Raw genomic sequence first — 21,954 nt, forward strand, 5'->3', positions numbered from 1 at the left:
ATGTACTGAAAGTTGCCTCCCAGGATATACAAAGCTCTTGAGAGAAGGAGAACCAGTTTGTTGCTATGACTGTTCTCCATGCATGGAAGAAACTATCTCTGTGCAGAAAGGTAGGAAGTTCAAGAACAAAGAAGGAGCACCAGTCTTTTATTTTAAGGGCAATGTCAGGATTCCGGCAGTTACCCCAATTAAATCATGAGTCTCAAGCCAAACTTCCAAAACTTCAAAAGGATTTATATTAGCAACAGCATAACACTTAAATTTATACAGTGCTTCATAGTGCTTTACTGCACCCTCTAAACAGTTTACAGCATATTGCCCCCAACAATTGGGGCCCACATTTTACCAACCTCTGAAGGATGGAAGGCTGATTCAAACTTGAGCTAGTCAGGATCGAACTGCAGGCTATGGGCAGAGTTAGCCTTGAATTCTGCATTCTAATCATTGCATCACCATGGCTCTGGTATTAGCAAGATTTTATCTCATATGCTGATATACTTACATCCAGACTCAGGAAGCAGTCTAAAAACACTTCAGTGAAGGTAGAATTCACCATAGTGGATGTTTTCACAAGTTGCTGAAACAATAACAAGCAATTTGAAAAAAGATAGAGAGATCTTGAGAATGATGTCTGCATTTGAAACACGTATACAAAACAAGGTTTATGACTAAGAACCATATATAATTTTTTTTGAAATGCAACATGGAGATGGACAAAAAAATAAAGATTTGTACATTAAAATGGATGGAAAACTTCAAAGAAACAATCACATTATTAAAATGAGAAGAGCTTTCAAAAAGAAAAATACAGAAAAATTCACTTCCAGTTATTATTTAAGGAGAAATTGCTGCAAAATTGTTTTATAGGTGTTCCATAACTACATCAACAATATCAAATATATAAATCATATAATAATATTGCAAAAGTCATGACAAGATGCAACACTTTATCATCTGTAGTGGTTATGCAAAAACAACAACAAAACCTAAAGGCATTGGGATGAAATACATCAAATTATTCAGAAAAGCCCTCTACAAAAGTGAATTGAAACCACACATCCTCTTTTATAGGTATACTTTCAAAAAGCAAAACCCCATTATGTACTATGAGGTTTGTTCTGACAGGTGCAAGAACTAATTTGTCAGGAGTATTGGAAAATAGGTATTTTGTCAGTGATGTCAGATTGGGAAGTCAATTTACAGAATATGCAGCAATCGCACAATTGGCAACATCTACAGCACTGTTCCTCCATCACAGTATCTGTGATGAAATTTAACCAAATTTACAAAAGAATGGCTCTCTGTATATGGAATGGCTTGCACAGCAGGATGTATTTAGACCTTTGGAACATGATATTTAGCCAGAAAGTTGTGAGATTAATGAAAACTAATTGAAATAAAGATGCTAGCAAGAATCTTTATAAAGTAAAGCACACTTGCAAAAACAAATAGAATAAGTTTGTGGAGGGAAGGGGTTGTGTGTTGTGTGTGTGTGTTTGTATTTTACTCACAGCTTGATGAAATAAACAAAAGGGAAGAGAGGAATGTTTTCCATAACCATAATTTTCTGCCTTATTCATACTTAGTTATTATTTCTTTTTGAGTTATTTAATTGTCATTATCAAATGCACACCAATTTTCATTACTCTAAAAATATCATTTGAAAAAAAGAAACAAAAGAGAATTAAAAAATCTTTCTGTACCTACATCCTGCTTCTGATCAGTTGGTCATGATGCGCTGAATATCACTGAATCACTTGTTAAAAAACAATACTTTGTGTTTTCCAGATGTAGCCCATTGTGAAAAGTATCCAAATGACCACTACTCCAACAAGAAGGGGGATTGTTGTGTCTCCAAAGTTATAACTTTCCTGTCCTACAGAGAAAACTTAGGTCTCATACTGGCTATCTCTACCCTTTTTTTAATCTCTTACCACTGCCTTAGTTCTAGATCTCACCTACATTCTGCTGATCTTTCTCCTGCTTTCTTTCTTTACTTCCCTTCTATTCATTGGCCAACCCAAGAAAATGATCTGCCTTCTTCGACAAACTGCCTTCAGTGTTTTTTTCTCAGTTGCAGTGTTTTCCTTGCTGGCCAAGACTGTCATGGTTGTGGTGGCATTTCTGGCCACAAAGCCAGGCAGCAGAATGAGGAAATGGCTGGGGAAATCTTTGGCTAATTTCATCATCTTCTCCTGCTCTGGTGTTCAGGTGGCCATCTGTTTCATATGGCTGGGAATCTTTCCCCCATTCCCAGATTCTGACTTATATTTCCAAAAAGAACAGATCCTCCTGCAATGCAATGAAGGTTCAGTCACCATTTCTATTCTGCCCTTGGCTACTTGGGCTTCCTGGCTGCTGGCTGCTTTTTGGTGGCATTCCTAGCTCGAAAACTGCTGGCAACCTTTAATGAAGGATCACCTTCAGCATGCTGCTGTTCTGCAGTGTTTGGGTTTCTTTTGTCCCCACCTACCTGAGCACCAAAGGGAAATACATGGTGGCTGTGCAGATCTTCTCCATGCTGACCTCCAGCCTGAGCTTACTTGGCTGCAACTTTATCCCCAAATGTTACATCATCATTCTGAGACCTGACATGAATATGAAGGAGCATCTAATGATAAAAAACAATGACAGTTCTTGATTTTGGCAGTAATTTTTTTTATCCCAATTATTGCTAAGATAAAATAGGACATTATTTGTTCTTAAAAAATTGTTTCTCCCATGTGATTAATATTGCTATCAATTAATAGCATAAGGAAGGTTATTGATGTTTCTTCCACCAATTTAAAACTATATTATTTGGAATTTTATGAAGCACACCCTGAAAAACAAATAGCCCTTATGTTTGTAGATGCACAGAAGGCCTTTGATAACTTGAATTGGCAATTTTTAATCCAAAGAATTTGTAATATGAACTTAGGCACCAATTTCGAAAATATTATAACTACTATTTATGATACACAACAGGCAAACATTACGGTAAATGTGAAATATATCCGCCCAATTAAAATAGAGAAAGGAGTCAGACAGTGTTGCCTGCTCCCCCTGCTCTTCATATTATCATTGGAAACATTACTAACATATATTAGACAAAATTCAGACATAAAAGGATTAAAGGTTAAGAAAGAAGAATATAAGCTGCATGCATTTGCAGATGACATGATTTTTTAATTGAAGAGCCAACTGAATGAGGACAAAAACTGATGAATGAATTAGAACAATTTGTAGTACTTGCAGGATTAAAAATTAATAGAAAGAAAATGAAATTAATGACTAAAAATCTAACAGGAACACAGAAGTTAGAATTGGAAAAGGTCATGGGATTTCAAGTGATGAAGAAAGTTAAATACTTGGGAATATGGCTGACAGCATATTGCAAAACACTAAAGTAAAATCATTATGACAAACTATTGCAAAATGTAAAGAAGGATCTAGAAACATGGGGTAAACTGCAACTTTCATTATTAGGTAGGATTGCTACGATTAAAATGTCTATTTTCCCAAAACTTCTTTATATATTTCAGACGATACCAATTAAAGTACACAAAAAATATTTTGAAGAACTTAACAACATAATCACAAAATTCATTTGGCAAAAGAAAAGAGAATAAATTGAAAGGCAATGCAAGATATGAAGAGCCGGGAGTGGGGGAATGGCTCTTCCAAACTGGCAGTTGTACTATAATGCGGCCTCCTGAAGGAATGTGTGAATTTAACAAACAAGAGAATATTAATTTTAGAAGGCCACGACTTACAGAGGGGGTGGCATGCTTTTTTATGGGAGAAGGTCTGGAGTAGAAACAACAAAATCACAAAATTGGCAGCCTACAAGGAAAATGCCTACAAGATGTTTTACAGATGGCACCTTCCCCTCTCAAGATTAGTGAAAATGCACCCCAACATGAGTCCGAATTGCTGGAAATGTTAAAAAAAAGGAGGGAACTTTCTTTCATATGTAGTGGTCTTGCATAGAGACTCAAAAATATTGGCAGAAAATTAGAAAATGGATGGAGGAAATAACAATAGAACAGATTGAATTTAAACCAGAATTCTTTTTATTAGGGATCTTTAATAAACAACTTTCAAAAAAAGTGAAGTACACAACAATACATATTTTGACAGCGGCCAGACTGGCCTTTCCACAAATTTGGAAGCAACCTCATATTCCATCAGAGGAAATGATTATTCAAAAAATAGCAAATTGTGCAAAGATGGACAGATTAACTTTAGCATCAAACAGAAAAGATACATCAATGTATTACAACAGCTGGAACTCCTGGTACAAATGGATAGAACAAAGATCGATTAAACAACAAAAGGGCAAAAGAAAATATGTTATAATTGTAGTAGTGACTATATGTGTGTGTGTGTGTATGGATATGGATGTGTGTGTGTGTGTGTGTGTGTGTGTGTGTGTGTGTGTATATATATATATATGTATGTATGTATTATATATATATATGTATGTATGTATGTATATATATATATATATATATGTATGTATATATATATATATGTATGTATGTATGTATATATATTATTCAGCTTAGTTCAGGTATTTTCCCATGTTGTTATAGTTGTGCTTTTAAAGTTGTAGCAACGTTTCGGCAGAATCTCATCTGCCATCATCAGGCTTCTGTATTGTGTTCGTCTGTGAGTCAGACTTTCAGAGCCATTTCAGTTTTAAATTTGGGGCTAGCCTACCGCTGTGCCAGAATAGTTTTTTCTTCATCCTGATTGGTTGGGAGTCTTGGTCTGTGTTTATTGGCCTTGGAGTTTGCTGTGTTCTGCTTGATTGGTGTTTCTAATATCTTCTGTCTGTTTTGTGGCTTTTTTTGTCTTGATAGGCTGGCAACATTGTGTTTCCTGTATTGGAGGCTTTTAGTGCAGCTTGGCTCCGAGTAAATGGATGGCTATCATTTATTAGGAAGCTAGGTTTTATCTGGGTGCCTGGTTGGGATGTGTTTGAACTGGAGGTATCAGGGGGGATCTGTTTGTGCTCAGGTGTTTGCCTGGCTTGTGGTATGGAAATTTTTTGTTTGTGAGTGCAGGCTTCAAAATAATTGACAGTCTGGTGGAATCATCTCTTCTATTCATGCTTTCCAGTAATTATGTCTTGAAGGTGACTGAGCGCCATGCTAACATTAGCATCTGGAGGTAAATATACAGCAGTGATGGTAACTACTGTTAGCTCCCGTGGTATATAAAACAGTCTACACTGAACAGTCATGGCCTCTAAATCTGGTGAGCAATGGCTGTTTGTTATTTTGCTGTTTGTGCGAACAATCTTTACATACATAATTAGGCCCCTCCCCTGCTCTTACCGGAGGCTATATTGCGATCTTGATGGTGCAAGGTCCGATCCACTAGTTCTACTGTAGCATCAGGGATTTGCGGGTGCAGCCAGGATTCTGTGATGATTAGCAGACAGCATTCACGAATTGTGTGATTGTGGGAGATCTGCAGCTGTAGTTCATCCACTTTGTTCATGAGGGATCTGGCATTTGTGAGGAACATAGGTGGTAATGGGGGTTTCTGCGGTCTCTTCCTCAATTGAGTTAGCAGGCCCGCTCTGATCCCTGCTTCTGTTTTCTCTCCCTGCGCCATTTTCTACTCTTGCTTAATCTGACAACAATCCACGGAGTTCCTGCAGATCTTGCTAGCTCCAATGGGATATTGTGGGATTCTGTATAAGCATAGGTGACTTCAGTTTTGAGTTGCTGTCCTATACTTATCAGGTCTTCTTGACAGTACGTTAGTCCGTTGCAGGATGGAGTAAAATGCAGGAACAAAAGGAAGTAAAAACACAAAAAGAAGAACAGTCATCGGGACCATTGAGCCACTGTGACCATGCGCGCCGCCATCTTGTGGCCAAAAAAAGTTACAGGAATTGTCTAGTCTAATTAAAAGAAGATTAGGGGAGACATGATACCAGTGTCCAATATTTGAGGGGCTCCTACACAGACGGGGGGTCAAACTATTTTCCAAAGCACCAAAAGGCAAGATGAGAAACAATGGTTGGAAACTAACCAAGGAGAGAAGAAACCTAAAAGTAAGGAGAAATTTCATAATGATGAGAGCAATCAACCAATGGAACAGCTTGCCTTAAGAAGCTGTGGGTGCTCCATCACTGGAGGTTTTCAAAAAGAGATTGGACAGCCATTTATCTGAAATGGTGTTGGGTCTCCTGTTGGAGCAGGGGAGTGGAGGAGATCTCCAAGGTCTCCTCCCAAGTTATTATTTTATGTACTCAATTTCCTTGAATAAGTTATATGGGATTTTACACAGGAAGAAAGTGACGAACACTTTCCCTGATGGTCTCCACTTGGAAATCACAAGAAGGTTGACTCAGTAGAGGAACTCAACAGAGTTTGGGGGTGGGGAAAATACAGTCCCACTCTCTCAATTGGCTTAGAGGTATATTGTGATTGAATATTGAAAGTTGCTTGGAGAGCCAGCAGAGGCAAGATAAATACTCCACCAGAGGTTTAGGATCCACCAGAGTTAATTCACTAGCACAATCAGTGCTTTCTTTGAGCTATGATTCATCATGAAATCCAAATATATTCATTGCACAGTAAGTTTCTTGAATAACAGGATTAAAAAATATCCTGAATTGTTGTGTTGATAATTACATCGGACCTACATTCGTAAATCATGCAACTTTTTCTCTCTTTCTGCAGACTACAAAATGAAGTCATACAGAAAATCAACTGTGATTCCCAAATCCCCTGTATAATTATCAAAATCACAATGATTACTTCATCTTCCACTAAAGCCTAGTGGACTTCTCTCACCCACTGTTATTTTGAAACCAAGATAGTAATATTTAGTAGCTCTCATCAACATCTTTCACAAATATTTCATAATTCTTCTAAAAATCTGAAGATCTGGTACACAAGGACCTCAAGGATTATGAAGAACACATAGTGAGACTCCTGTAGGCACACTGAACACATCAGAATTTTAATACTGTCCTTTTAATATACCAGACCACACTTCATCTTGCTTGATCAAGTCAGTGTATCTGTGTCCTTTGGAAAGAGAACTGTGCTTCCCCTCAGATTTCCCTCAAAATAAAGACAGTGGTGCCTGTCTCGGAGAACTACAGAAGATCTTCATTATGGTATCTGAAATACTGCTTTCTTCTTCTTCTGGTGTCCCATTTTCCATGTGGGACACTGATGACCAAATGTTCATTAAATGTGCAAAAAGAAGACAAACACAAATTTAATTACTACAAACCAGGAGATTTCCTGATTAGTGGAATCATATCCACGTCTAGCGCTGTATATAAACCATATGTTTTCTTTAAGCCTCCAAACCACAGATTTTTAAGGTAATTCCTGATATGAACTTAACACTAGTGATTAATTTTATCCTTTCCACTGTCTTCCTTTTATTAGGGATGGTTTCCACTTTCTGGTACCTGATCTCCCTGTTCATTTGCATTAGGAAAAAGGTTTGTGACTCTGCCTTTTTCTCTTTCTCTCTCACATGCATTCACACACACACATAAACACAAATCTTTCCTTTCTTGGCAAGTGGTCATGTTCCTCTCCTGTTGTCTTTCAGAAGGCTTATGGATGTGAAAAGGAGCTGAGACTGGCATTTTGCTTTCTGCAGGAGGAATGCTAACTCCCAACTTACTTTTTGTTGTAAGGGAAGTAACTAAACAATTAAAATTAATAACATGGAACAGCAGAACTATTGCAAGATAAAATGCTTACTATTTCACATCACTGATAGGAACATTCAAACTTAATATGCTTTAATAATAGGGGACCCATACCAATCTCTGTATGTTAACCCTTCAATGCACCTTTTATCATATAAATACAGCAACTGTATGGCTTAGCTGTCATAGGGGCCCCAGTATAGTGCTTTGCCCGGGGCCCATATTGTTGCTAGGATGGCCTTGTTCATGAGATCAACCAGCATCCCAAGCTGTTACCAAACATCACCCTGGGCTACAGCATTGGAGATACATGAGAGGGTGATGCATTCCATAACTAATTTCAGATTGTTGGATTGTTCAGTTTCCAGACTTGACTCACAAAGACAACAATCCAACTGATTAGTTATAAATGTCATAAAGGAATCACTTCAGGAAATGGGATGTTATTTTATGAATTGAAGATGAAATCCCCACATCAAGATGAAAACTAACTGAAGTCTCTTATCTTGCAGTATAAAAAGCATGAGTTTCTGGCACATCCTGCATTTCTTCTTTGCCATTCATGAGATCAATGAAAATCGAAAGCTGTTACCAAACCTCACCCTGGGCTACAGCATCTATGAGAACTTTTTCAATGCAAGGATGACATATGAAGCCATGCTGGACTTGCTTTCTACAGGGCAGGAGAATGTCCCAAACTACAGTTGTGGAAGACAAAATAATCTTTTGCCTCTGCTTGAGGGGACTGATTCTGGTCTCTTTACTCAAATTTCCACCATGCTGAGCATCTACAAAACCCCACAGGTATGAATGAAAAACTAATTTAACTCTTCAAATAGCCCCAAAGAGTCGGATAATAAATAAAATTAGAGAGGCAATGGAGCTTAAAGAAGTCCTGAAATGGTATCAGGCATTCAAATAATTCTGATATCTTTTTTGAAGCTGAACAAACCTTCATTCATAGTTCAAGTGAAATGCTCTTAACCATCCTGCACATGAAATTTTCAACCACTTTTCCAATCCTTCTTCTGCCTCGTCTCACTGTCTTCCAATCACATGATTTGGGAGAGAAAGGCATATTTTCAATTTTATTTGAAACAAATTGAAAGAAAATGTCAAGGACTAATGTTTAGTATTTTTTGTTACCCTATTTGTACGTAAAGACCAACCCCCCCACCCCCCAAAACCCGGCATCCCATCCAACTTTCTTTTCTCTGCTGAGTTCACATATCATTCCATCATCCCCAGGGCATTACTGAGACATGTATAGCTGAGCTGGTTTTATAATAATAATGTCAATTCATAAAACATTTCTATGCCTGTTTTAGGGTTGCCACGATCAGAAATGGGAGGTGGGGAAGGAAATGTGAAAGAGCATTGCAGTAGTTTGGAACTGAAAGTGCATTCCATGCTTATCTTGCAAAGATTGTAACTAAGGGACCGGAATTTCTGCCATGCAAATCTCTAATTGGAGAATGTGATTGATGACTCTTGGCTATGAACGTGTTTCATTGGAGAATATGAATTATGATGGGGTGGGTGGGTGACGACCAGGGTCAAGAGTGGCAGTGAATTGCGTATCTCAGAATCAGCTTCAAACAGGTCATGTCGATATGTTTGCTCCTAATAAATTCTTTATACTTTTTGAAGCTTGGCTTGAGGCTCATGATTTAATTAGAGCAACTGCTGAAATCCTGACAAGTGTTTTGTCCTTTGTTTTTGGAATGCTAAAGATGTAAAAAAATTGTTATATTTCTTCTCCATAATTTTGGCAGAAAGTTGCTAATAGGCTATGACTGGAAATGCAGGCAAGTATTATCAGTCACTGAGATTCAAAATGCAAGAACAGAGAGAAGGAAGTTGTCTTCCATGGAGGAACAGCTCTGATGTGTAAGCAATTATTTTTGTCCTTAAAAACAAAGCAACCAATCATCTTTTCTATTTCATCTTAGATCAACTATGGGGTCATCAGCTACTTTCCAGAGCAGAAACACCATTTCCCTTTTTTCTACCGGGTGACTCCAAAGCAAGAACCTCCCCACTTGGCAATTGTCAAGCTGCTTCTGCATTTCCAATGGAGGTGGATCGGGCTCACTGCTCCGGACAATGAAAGTGGAGAAAAGTTCAGAAGAACTTTTGTGCCAGCAGCCATAAGGAAAGGCATCTGTGTTGCCTTCTCAGAAAGATTACCCGAGTTTCAGGATGAAATGGCAAAAAAGCACATCCTTCAATATTTTAGTGACTCTAAAGCAAAAAGTATTGTTTGTCAATTGAATTCGCAGACCACACTAATACTAGCAGTGTTAATACAAACCATTGACAAAAGTAAAATTCTGTTTGGGGAAAAAGTGTGGATTGCGACAGCTTTGTCAGATATCAGTGTGAGATTATTTTACCAGCTGGTTAATCTCCAGCATAACCATCTTTTATTATCCTTCTCAACTCAGGCAAAGAAAAGGACACAATATTATGATTTTTATTCACATTACTCTGCAACAAGGAAGTTTGGGGAGGCAGCATTTCAGTGCTCCTATTCAATGCCCTTGTTGTCTAAGAAAGTTTGGAATACATGCCTGGAAAAAGAGAGCTGGGAAACCCCTCCCCAGGATCTGGTTGAAAGAATCCTGTCTGAGGATGGCTCCAGTATTTCCACAGCAATCCAGGTTGTGGCCTGGATCCTCCATGCTGCCTTTTCCTCCCAAAGGAGTCAGAGGAGGATGCGTGTTGGGGACCATCAGGCACCCCAGATAATACAGCCATGGCAGGTAAGACTTCTATTACAAAATGCCACTGGTGTTTTTCTTCCCATTCTTAAATGTTATGACAGAGGTAAGCAGGGATAAATGTGGATGGGGGGAATCCCAGTAACAACGGTCAGTTTCTAATACTTTTTCTGACCAGATGTGGAGGCTTAAAGAGAAAGAGACAGATTCTGTCATTGAATCTTCTAGACTAAAGTGGGTATGTTGGTTCAGGATGCTTGTAAGAATAGACCTTGTCTCAAGAGAGAGAGGAAAGTTTCATATATTTGTGAAATAAATAAGTACCAGATGCCTCAGTAGCCATCAAATCCTCTCTAAAACTCCAGTATTGGTCTGATGCAGTAATGGCACTGAAAAAAGGGACTTATGACCAGTTTTCACAGTTACAACCATTGTAGCAGCTCTGTGATATTGGGATCAAACTTCAGATGCTTGGCCACTGGTTCATACATAGGACTGTTGCAGCTTCCTGGGGTCAGGTGATCACTTTTTGCAACCTTCTCAAAAGCAAAGTCAGTGGAGTAGCCAGGTTCACTTAATAAACAGCTTACTAACTTATCAATTGTAATGATTCATTTAACAACGGTGGCAAGAAAGCTCATAAAATGGGACAAAACTCATTGAACAAATTCTCACTTAACAACATCAATTTTGGGCTCAATTGTGGCTGTAAGTTGAGGACTACCTGTATTTGTAAAATAAGTACCAGATGTGACAGTAACCATCATAAAGGTTTTAAGGTCTTAAACTTCAACGTTGGTCTGATGGTGTTCCCGTCCTGCCATGCAAGGAATGGTCAAGTCTTTTTTTCTCTTTAAAAAGCAAGTAGATCAGTTGACTTGCTTCTCACTACCGCTTCCTGGTCACATAACTTGGCAATTTTCTTCTGCATTTTCAGTCTCCCAAGATCCTTTTTTATCTTTCTTTCTCCTTTGACAAGTAAACCTTAGAATCTGGAGCCCTGTCATTTCTCCCAAGTTTTTCACTACCCACCACCAACTGTTGGTTACAAAAAGTACTACAGAAGATAAAATGTTGCAGAACACCAAAGGGCCATAAAATATTATTTATTGATTGATTACATTTATATGCCACCCATCTTAGCAATAAAGCCAATCTAGGTGGCTTACAAACAGTAAAAAAATAAATAGAAAATCAATTATAAATTTAAAAACTATTTAAAAAGACAAGAAACAAGGAGATGGACAGCACTGGGTTGAGATCTTCTTAGCCCAACAACAACCTCCAGTGAGGAGTGCCTCACTTCAAGGATACAGGCCAATTAGCAAAACCGAGTTTTGATTCCCTTCTAAAAAGGATGGGAGTTCAACACAAGAGGTGGGGAAACAACCCTAGAAAGATGGTGAGATCGTTGGAGTTAAAACATGTTTCTGACCTGAGATTAAAAATTTCATAAAACAAGTGGCGTGATGGGCTAGAGTTGGATCTCACGCCTCACAATCAGGAGGCTGTGAGTTTGATCCTAGGTAAAGGCAGATATTTCTCTCTTTGGGCACGACATTTCTGCTGAATAGAACTCCACATCAGTGACAGGAAGGGCATCTGGCCAGTAAACACTCAGCTCCATTCAGTTGCCCAGACTCCACCCCACAAGGGATTATGGGGTCATTAAAAGGTGATGATTAAAAATTTTCATATCCCACTTCTGACTTAGGGCTCAAAAGAGAATGTTTATGTGGAAAGTGTGATTCTCCATGTCTTTTCAGCTCCATCCTTTTCTAAGAAACTTCCAGATTTACAATCTTTCTGTGGATAATGTTTATTTGGATGAGGCTGGAAATCCTATTGCCGACTTCGATATTATGGACTGGGCAGTATTTCCCAACAAGTCTTCTGCTGGGGTGAAAATAGGGAATATTGAAAGAAAAGGAGTCTCTTCAGATATCAAGTTCTCTATCGATGAGAGTGTCATCGTATGGCCAACTTCCTTTAACCAGGTAACCAGATGTGGATATTATTGTGGATATTATTATTCATCCATTCCTCGGTATCTGCCTGCTTTCGTATCAGTTGTCAACTCAAAAATATTTATATGGTCTTTTAGAGTTGTCAACAGAAAGGGAGTGGGGGGAGTAATGCATACCTTAAATGTTTTCATAGATAATTGTTAGGCGGCCGAAGCTTCTGGCAGGCAAGATTATCACTGAAGAGCATGATTGATGACTCTTGGCTATGGATGTGTCTCATTGGAGAATATGAATTATGATACACCCAAAGGGGTGGGGGAAGACCAGGGTCAAGGGTGAGATGAATGATGTGTCTCAGAGTCGGCTACTCTCAGGTAACACCAACATGTTCACTTCTAATAAATCTTGTCTTTTTAAAAAAAACTCTGAGAGATGTGGCTAGAGACTCATGATTTGAATGGGAGTGGATTGTCAGAGCTCTGACATCAGTCTCCTCACCCTGATGGAGGCTCTGTGCTAATGAAAAAAAAACTGATTGAAGGAGGTGCTACTATTTCGCCTAGATGTCTCCTAGATTGCTAACTGTGGAAATGCCAGCATTGTTCTAGGTTAGGATGGGAAGCATTTTGGCTAATCCAACGATGCTTGTTTCCTGTAAGGAAGCTCAGGAACCACACAAAACCCTTAGACCCTGAGGATTACCTCAGTACAATCCTTGATGCTCTATCAGCATGGTTGCTTACAGATATTTTATTCCCCAGCTTGAAAACATTATCAGTGCAATGATGATAGGATAATGTGACTGATGGTAGCAAAAATGATATTGTCTAGTCCAGTAGTGAAATGACTGCAAGGAAGCAACCATATCAAAGCACACCAAGGACTGTACAGTTCAACCCTGAACTGCAGATATTTATTCTACTGGATCTGATTCAGTGCTTGTTCAAACTACAAGTTCAGAATAGAGCTGAAAGGGACCTTAGAGATCATTCAGTCCAACCCCCTGCTCAAAGGGGAGACCCTACACCAGTGATGGTGAACCTTTTTGTTGTGGTGTGCCGAAAGCACGCATGCACCAGCACCCACAATGCAATGCACCTTGCCCCCCTGCTCATGTGCACGCAACCCCCCCTTACCTGCACTGTGCAGTGCATGCCTCACAGCTGATTTTCAGCTTGTTTGATGCCTTTTTTGTCTTCATGGTGGCTCGAGGGAAGCCTCTGCAGCCTCAGGAGGCCGAAAAATGAGCCTTCTTGAAATACCAGAAGTGCTTGTTTTCAGCCTTCGGAGGGCCTCTGGAGCCTGGACGAGGCCATTTTCTCCCTCCCGGGGGCTCGAGGGAAGCCTCTGCAGCCTTTCCGGAAATACCGGTAGTGCTGAAACTAGTCCTTTTTTTGGCCACCAAAGGCTGCAGAGGCTTCCCTCAAGCCTCTGGGAAGGCAAAAAAGGCCTCAAAGAGGCCAAAAATCAGCTGGGAGGTGTGTGCATGCGCAGTGCAGGAAAGTTTGACTGGGGCTCTCATGCCTGCACAAATGGCTCTCTGTACCACCTGTGGTACGCGTGGCATAGGTTTGCCATCATGACCCTATACCATTTCAGACAGGTGACTGTCCAGTTTCTTCTTTAAAACCTCTAGGAATGAAGCACCCATTTCTGAAGGCAGGCTGTTCCTCTGGTTAATTGTCCTCACTGTTAGGAAGTTTCTCCTTAATTCTAGGTTGCTTCTCTGCTTGATTAGTTTCCATCCATTGTTTCTTGTCCTGCCCCTCTGGTGCTTTGGAGAATAAGTTGACCATCTCTTCTTTGTGGCAGCCCCTCAAATACTGGAACATTGTTACCATGACAGCCTTAGTCCTTCTTTTCTGTAGATTAGGCATACCCAAATCCTGCAACTATTCTTTACATGTCTTAGTCCCCAGGCCTTTAATTCTCTTCTCTACATTTTGTCCAAAGTTTCAATATCTTTTGTGCAATGGGGTGACCCAAACTGAATACAGTATTGTAGGTGTGGTCTTACTAAAGTTTTATAAAGTGGTGCTAATAGTTCACATTATTTTGATTCTATGCCTCTGTTTATACAACCCAGGATTGTGTTAGCTCTTTTGGCTGCTGCCATTCATTGCTGGCTCACATTTAAGTGATCATCCACTAACACTCCAAGGTCCTCTCACAGTTGCTGTTTTTGAGCCCAGTTTCTCCTAATCTGTACTTTTACCTTTGGGTTTTCCTATCTAAATATACTTTGCTTTTCTCCACATCAAATTTCATTTTATTGGATAGGTCTCATTGTTCAAGTCTGCCAAGATTCTTTTCGATGCTGAACTTGTCTTCTGGGATGTTGGCTATTACTGCCAGTTTAGTGTCATCTGTAAATCTGATGAGTTCTCCTTCTATTCCCTGATCTAAGTCATTTATACAGATATTGAGAGTACTGGGAGTAAGATGGAACTTTGTGGTACCCCACTGCTTACTTTCTTCCATGTAGATGTACTATTACTTGTACCACTTGCTGAGTATGATTTGTCAGCCAGTTAGAAATCCATCCAGGACTTTGAGATCATAACCTGCTTGAAATCACCCAAACAAAAATATTTTCATTATATTTGAGACAAGATTTTAAAAGTAACTTCTGAGTTCATAAACCCATCTTTGCACTGACTTCCACTTTTAAAATGAATTCCCTAATCCATAGATTTCCATAATTTTCTTTCTGTTTAGAAAGCCCCTTTTTCTAGGTGTACCAAAAGTTGCCTCCCAGGATACACCAAGCTCACAAGGGAAGGAAAACCAGTGTGCTGCTATGACTGCTCTCCATGCATGGAAGGAACAATCTCCACACAGGAAGGTAGGTGGCTCAAGGACAAAAATGGAGCAGCAGCCTTTTATTCTAGAGACACTTAGAGTAACCAAGATTTAATCTCCTATGCCAGTATGCTGCATCCATACTCAGGAAACAGAAAAAAAGACACAGCAATGTTTAGTGTTCAATAAAAGTAGGATTTTACTATGGTGCATGTTTTCAGAAACCGCTGAAACAGTAAAAAGTAATATTGAAAAAGATGGGACAATATTGAAAGGTGACAGAATTTGAAACTGGTATACAAAGCCAAGTTTAACTATAAAGAGCCATGCATAAATAATTTTTGAAATGGGACATGGAGATGGAACAAATAAACAACTGGATGATAAAATGGATACAAAAATCAAATAAACAATTGCAATACAAAAACGAGAACAACTTTGGGTAAAAAGTCCCAGAAATTCATTCCAAGTTTTAATGTAAGGGGAAACGGGTTACAGACAGTATACAATTATATCAACAATTGATAGAATAGACAAATAATACAACAATAAATGTTGGAAATCCTATAACAAAGAAGGAATATTTTATCATGTATAGTAGTTATGCAAACAAACTCAAAAAAAAATCAGAGAATGAAATGCATCAGAATATTCAGAAAAAATACCCGAAACAAACATTCAATTGAAACCCCAAATCTTCTTTTGAGGTAAAACTCTATAAATCTGGTACAGAATTGGAATGACACATTTTGTCAGTGGAAAGTGGAATTAGAGAATTTGCGGCAATGCCAATATTTACAGACACCTAAAGTATCCATGATAGAAGTAGCTAGAATGGCTACCATACCACACATGAGACAGAGAATTTAGAAATGTTGAATATGGTTTCCTGAAAGACAGTTCTGTACTTGGCAAATACAGAAAAGGGATGGTGGCAATGTTTTTCTATAATCATTTTCTACTTTTTTCATGCTTGGTAACTATATCTTTTTGTGTTATTCAATTGTCAATGTCCAGTGTAAATCATTTTTCCTTTAAATTTCATGATTCTAATGATAGAAATATTTTTCTCTTTAAAAAAAGGCCAAAAAGAAGCAAAGAACGCCTTCACTGGTGCATATACACTCTGCCTCTGGTCAATTGGTCATGAGGTATAAAATGTCAGTGAATCACTAGATAAACAGCAATTCATGTTTTCCAGATGCAGCCCATTGTGAAAAGTGTCTAGATGAACAGTATTCCAACCAGAAGCGAGATCAGTGTATCCTCAAAGTTAAGACTTTCCTGTCCTACAAAGAAATATTAGGTCTCATCCTGGCAATCACAGCCTTAGTTTTCTCTCTAAACACCGCCTTAGTTCTAGGAATCTTCATTAAATACCGAGAAACTCCCATAGTCAAAGCCAACAACCGGGATCTCACCTACATTCTTCTGATCTCTCTCCTGCTTTCCTTTTTGACCTCCCTTCTATTCATTGGTCAGCCACAGAAAATGACCTGCCTTCTTCAACAAATCACCTTCAGTGTTGTTTTCTCAGTTGCCGTGTCTTCCTTGCTGGCCAAGACAATCATGGTGGTGGTGGCATTTTTGGCCACAAAGCCAGGCAGCAGGATGAGGAAATGGTTGGGGAAAAGTCTGGCCAACTCCATTGTCTTGTCCTGCTCTGGGATTCAGGTGGGCATCTGCCTTACATGGTTGGGAATCTCTCCCCCATTTCCACACTCTGACCTGCATTCCCAACCAGGACAGATCATTCTGCAGTGTAATGAAGGCTCAGGTATCATGTTCTACACTGCCCTTGGCTACATGGGCTTTCTGGCTACCATCTGCTTCATAGTGGCTTTTCTTGCCAGAAAACTCCCAGGCACTTTCAATGAAGCCAAGTGGATCACCTTCAGCATGCTGGTTTTCTGCAGTGTTTGGATCTCCTTTGTTCCCACCTACCTGAGCACCAAAGGGAAATACATGGTGGCTGTGCAGATCTTCTCCATCTTGGCCTCCAGCCTTGGTTTACTGGGCTGTATTTTTGTCCCCAAATGTTACATCCTTATTCTGAGACCTGACATGAACACTAAAGAGCATCTAATAATGAAAAACAATGAGGCCTCTTGATTTTGAAAGTTATTTGTTACGCAAAGTATTGTTAAGCTAAAATAGGATAGTTTGGAAGTGAAATATTTGTAATATGTTCTAAAAACTCTCTTTCACATGAAGTCTCAATTATGATTGATATAATAAGATATATTAGAGATTTGAAAGAGGTCTTTTTCTTTGGATACACACACAGAGAGACACACACTCTTTGAATCATTACTTTACCATAATCCATATTTAGGAAGAATCATAAAATATCACTAACCATATATTTTTTGAAACCAATTAATAGAGAGCATTATAGAACACCTTTGCTTTATCGAATCTCTGGAAGAGATAATAATCTTTTGCTAATGTTGATGAAGTTGTGATGTGTTTTGTTTCTTTTCTTTTCATGTCATGTTATTATGGGTTGAGCTTTTTTCCTTTACCTGACCAATTAATTATTTGCTACCTCCACTTTTTTCTGCAGATCTGAGCCAACCCAATCGTTTATTTGAAAAATAAAGTGTGCTTGCATAGAGAAGGCTATTCAAATTTGTTTCACAATGTTGAATCATGTTTCTCTTCTTCGAATCCAAATTCCCTTAATACCCATTCAGCATACAGAACAAATAAATAAGAATAGAATATATTGTTTCGTTTCTATTCTTTACCATCCTGGTGTCACTTGGTTTTGCCTTGTTCTGCTCAAAATTCAAAGTGGTGCATTCAATTTAGCAACTGTTCCCTACCACCTCTTTCCACAAGAACAGGAAAAACCACTACTGTCTTTCATTTTGGCCAACAGGGCTTTGAGAAGATGCAACCAGAGAAGCCACTAAAACTTGGGAAGTGGGAATTTCTCCCCCCATTTTCACATTCTGACCTGCATTCCCAACCAGGACAAATCATCCTGCAGTGTAATGAAGGCTCAGTCACCATGTTCTATAGTGCCCTTGGCTACATGTGGTTCCTGGCTACCATCTGCTTCCTAGTGGCTTTTCTAGCCAGAAAACTCCCAGGGACTTTGAATGAAGCCAAGTGGATCACCTTCAGCATGCTGGTTTTCTGCAGTGTTTGGATCTCCTTTGTCCCCACCTACCTGAGCACCAAAGGGAAATACCTGGTGGCTGTGCAGATCTTCTCTATCTTGGCCTCTAGCCTGGGTTTACTGGGCTGTATTTTTGTCCCCAAATGTTACACCATCATTCTCAGACCTGATATAAACACTAGGGAGCATCTAATGATAAAAAAATCAATGAGGGCTCTTGAGTTTGGAAGTTTTTTCCTTACCTAAATTATTGTTAAGGTAATATAGGATAATTTGGAAGTAAAATCTGTTTAGAATTTTCTCTCGTGAGTTTTAAATAGGACTGATATAGTATGATATATTTGTGATGTATAAAGTGTGATTTTCTTTTGAATAATTATTTGACCATAATCCATATTTAGAAAGAATGATAAAATATCACTAACTATATATTTTCAGAAACTAATTAAGAGAGAGTATTAAAGAAAACCTTTGATTTATCTAATATTTAGAAGAGTTGACAAACATTTGCTAATGTTGATCAAATTTTGTTGTGTTTTGTTTTGTTTTTTTATGTTATATTGTTATGGGCTGATTCCTCCACCCCCACCTATGAAATTAATTATTTGCTGCCCTATCTTTTTTTCTGCAGATCATCCAGTCCAATCTGATTGTTTAGTTGAAAAATAAAGTATGCTGGCATTGAGGAGGTTATTGATGTTTGTTCCACCAATGTAGAACATCATTCCTCTTCTAATCCAAATTCTCTTAATATTCATTCAGAACACAGGATGAATAAATAAGAACAGAATAATACTGTCTTGTCTCATTTCTTTACCATCCTAGAGCCCCTTGGTTTTGTCATTGTTTAATCCTAAATTATGCATTTAGGTGTCTTTTGCTTGAAGTTAAGGAATTTCACAGAACCTGTGGGATACAAAAATAAGAATATATCTGGAAGGAGGCCAACTTCTAGTCTTTTTTTTTTTTTTGAAAATTCAGAAAACTAGATTCTGTAACATATGGAAAATGAAGAAAATAAAATATCCAAATCCAAGATGTGTGTCTAAAGGTAAGAAATGCCTCATATTTGCTCCATATCTCAATTAATTCAAACATTCTTAGCCATCTTAGCTTCCATTGGCTTTAGGGCAGTTCCTCTTTTGATTTTCATATTTTAAATTGGACCCCTTCACTTGGGACTCACATACCTTTACAGTAGCAAATCAACTTGGGTCTCATGAAGCACAGGAAACTATGCTGCATCTTCAGATCCTTGGCATATAATCTAAATTAAATTTGTGAAAATATTTGTCATGTATTTCAAAGTTTTTATTCTGCATTCCTCCAGGAATAGATTAATTATTTTAAATAAGATCACGCAATGGCTCTCTGCTGGGGCAGAACAGAAGAGGTTAAAACTGCCCTTAGAAGAATCCGATGGTATTATTATATATTTCTATTCAATTCAGAATACAGCTGGAAGGGACCTTTTGAGATTTTATAGTCAAGCAGGAGATCCTAAACCATTTCAGACAAATGGTTGTCCAATTTCTTCTTAAAAACTTCCAGTGTTGGAGCATTTACAACTTCTGAAGGCAAGTTGTTCTGCTAATGAATTGCTCTGTCAGGAAATTTCTCCTTAGTTCTCAGTTGCTTCTCTCCTTGATTAGTTTCCACCCATTGCTTCTTGTCCTGCCCTCAGGTGCTTTGGAGAATAGCTTGACTCCCTCTTGTTTGTGGCAGCCCCTGAGATATTGGAAGACTGCTATCATGTCTCCCCTGGTCCTTCTCTTCACTAGACTAGCCATGCCTAGTTCCTGCAACTGTTGTTCATGTGTTTTAGCCTCCAGTCCTCTAAATCAGTGGTTGCCAACCGGTGGGCCATGTCACACTGATGGGCCATGAGAAAATTTTGGTGGGCCACAGAGAAAACTCACCCCAGAGCACTCACCCCTCAAAGCAATTAATCCAGGCTATACAGAAACACAAGGCTGCTCAGCCCACATGGCCTGGGGGGACCCTCCCCGCCCACTCACTCTTTACCTAGAAAACTTATCTGCTAAGTTGCTATTTTTCCTTTCTCCAACCATCATCTGTTCTGCTGTGCTGGGAGATTTAGATTAGCTAGGAAGCAGGAAATGGTTGGATTTCTTGCTTTCTAGCTAAGTTCAGCCAAACCTCCCTTAAGACTGAAGGTTTGCTTGCAAGCAAATTCAGTGCAGACTCACAGCAAGCAAATTTGAGAGACTGAGCTAGCTGATGGCAGATAGATAGATCATTGAATGATTCTGTGAGCAACTCAATCTGCCTGCCTGCTTTGCCTGATTTTGGGTAAAAGTTGCCCTTTTTTAAAATAAAAAAAGTCAATATTTATATGCATGGTGTGTTGTAAGTTAATTTTATGAGTTTGCTTGCAAGCAAATTTTGTGACAGACTGAGCTAGCCAATGGCAGATAGATTTCTGAATGAATCTGTGATTCTGTGAGCAACTCAATCTGCCTGCCTGCTTTGCCTGATTTTGGGTAAAAGTTGCTCTTTTTTATTAAAAAAAATCAATATTTATATAAATATTTATAATATTTACATACAAGCCATGCCCAGACAGTCACATGACTACCAAGCCACACCCACAAAATAGGCCACACCCACAGAACCAGTTCATGGTCCCCGGAATCTAAAATTATGAGTTTGGTGGTCCCTGAGGTCCAAAAGGTTGGCGACCCCTGCCCTAAATCATCTTTGTTGCTCTTCTCTGCACCCTTTCTAGAGTTTCAACATCTTTTTTACATTGTGGAAACCAAAACTGAATGCAATATTCCAAGTGCGGCCCAAGTGTGATTTGATTCTACTGTATGCCTCTGTTTACTATATATTTAAAATTCAAAATAATATATATTTAAAATTTCTGGGTGTTTCCCATGGCTTTCATAAAAATTAAAGAATGTCTAAAAATACAGTTTGTGGACAGCAAATTATGAACACACTTTAAATATTTTTGTCTCCTTGCATTCCTAACTATGTTTATAACTATGACCTATGATTTCCCCAAATCAAGAAAAGTGTACTGCTTCCTTAATGTACTCTGAATGTACACCCTTGAAATATTTGAATGTTTCAAATCAAGGCTTAGAAATGTGAAAATATTTGAGTTTGATTTCTAGTTGCTAAAAAAAACATTTCCAAACTCTTCAAAGTTTTATCTAGAACCCTTTACATTCTGCCTGTAAACTGAAAGCAGACAGGAACTGTTTACCTTAATTTTGTTTGTCATGTTGAGAGATTTTGGAATGAATGAAAGAATTTAAAGAATTCACTGTGGGATGTAAAGATTTTACCAACAAAGTCTGTGACTTCATCAGAGATTCAGTGGCAGAGAGAAGCCCAGAAAGTGCCCTGGTGGTAGTTCCTAATTCACCCAAAACCACCTCCCCTATTTTATCCACCAGTTTGCCACATTGATATTTATCTACTGGCTTGTCTAGACTAGAGGTCGCCAACCTTTTGGATCTCAGGGACCACCAAACTCATACTTTTACATCCTGAGGACCACTAATATGATTTTTTTTAAAAAAGCTAATATATTTAATATAAATTTTTTATGTTAACTATAAATTATATATATGTATATGTGTATGTGTATATATATATATGGATCTTTGGTTATTTGGGTTTTCT

The 21,954-nt window shown here is 38.5% G+C and overlaps 1 protein-coding gene across 3 annotated transcripts; it reads left to right on the forward strand.

Annotated features, from left to right (window-relative positions):
* The first annotated feature begins 6,974 nt into the window (after positions 1-6,974).
* LOC148126758 (vomeronasal type-2 receptor 26-like) lies at positions 6,975-17,368 on the forward strand. Of its 3 annotated transcripts, none has more exons than XM_087923334.1 (6): positions 6,975-7,339; positions 8,191-8,482; positions 9,631-10,443; positions 12,168-12,398; positions 15,087-15,213; positions 16,372-17,368. In XM_087923334.1, exons 1-6 carry the CDS (start codon positions 7,185-7,187, stop codon positions 17,280-17,282), a joined length of 2,529 nt encoding a protein of 842 aa, XP_087779460.1. In that variant the 5' UTR covers positions 6,975-7,184; the 3' UTR covers positions 17,283-17,368. The 3 variants fall into 3 exon arrangements, with proteins under 3 accessions (XP_087779460.1, XP_087779461.1, XP_087779462.1); XM_087923335.1 differs by lacking the exon at positions 6,975-7,339 and adding an exon at positions 7,405-7,462 and having other exon boundaries at positions 7,576-8,482; XM_087923336.1 differs by lacking the exon at positions 6,975-7,339 and adding an exon at positions 7,406-7,462.
* Positions 17,369-21,954: the final 4,586 nt, after the last annotated feature.

This window comes from Pseudonaja textilis, chromosome 2, assembly GCF_049901715.1.
Source record: "Pseudonaja textilis isolate UNSWEBS1 chromosome 2, rPseTex1.2, whole genome shotgun sequence".
NCBI lineage: Eukaryota > Metazoa > Chordata > Lepidosauria > Squamata > Elapidae > Pseudonaja > Pseudonaja textilis.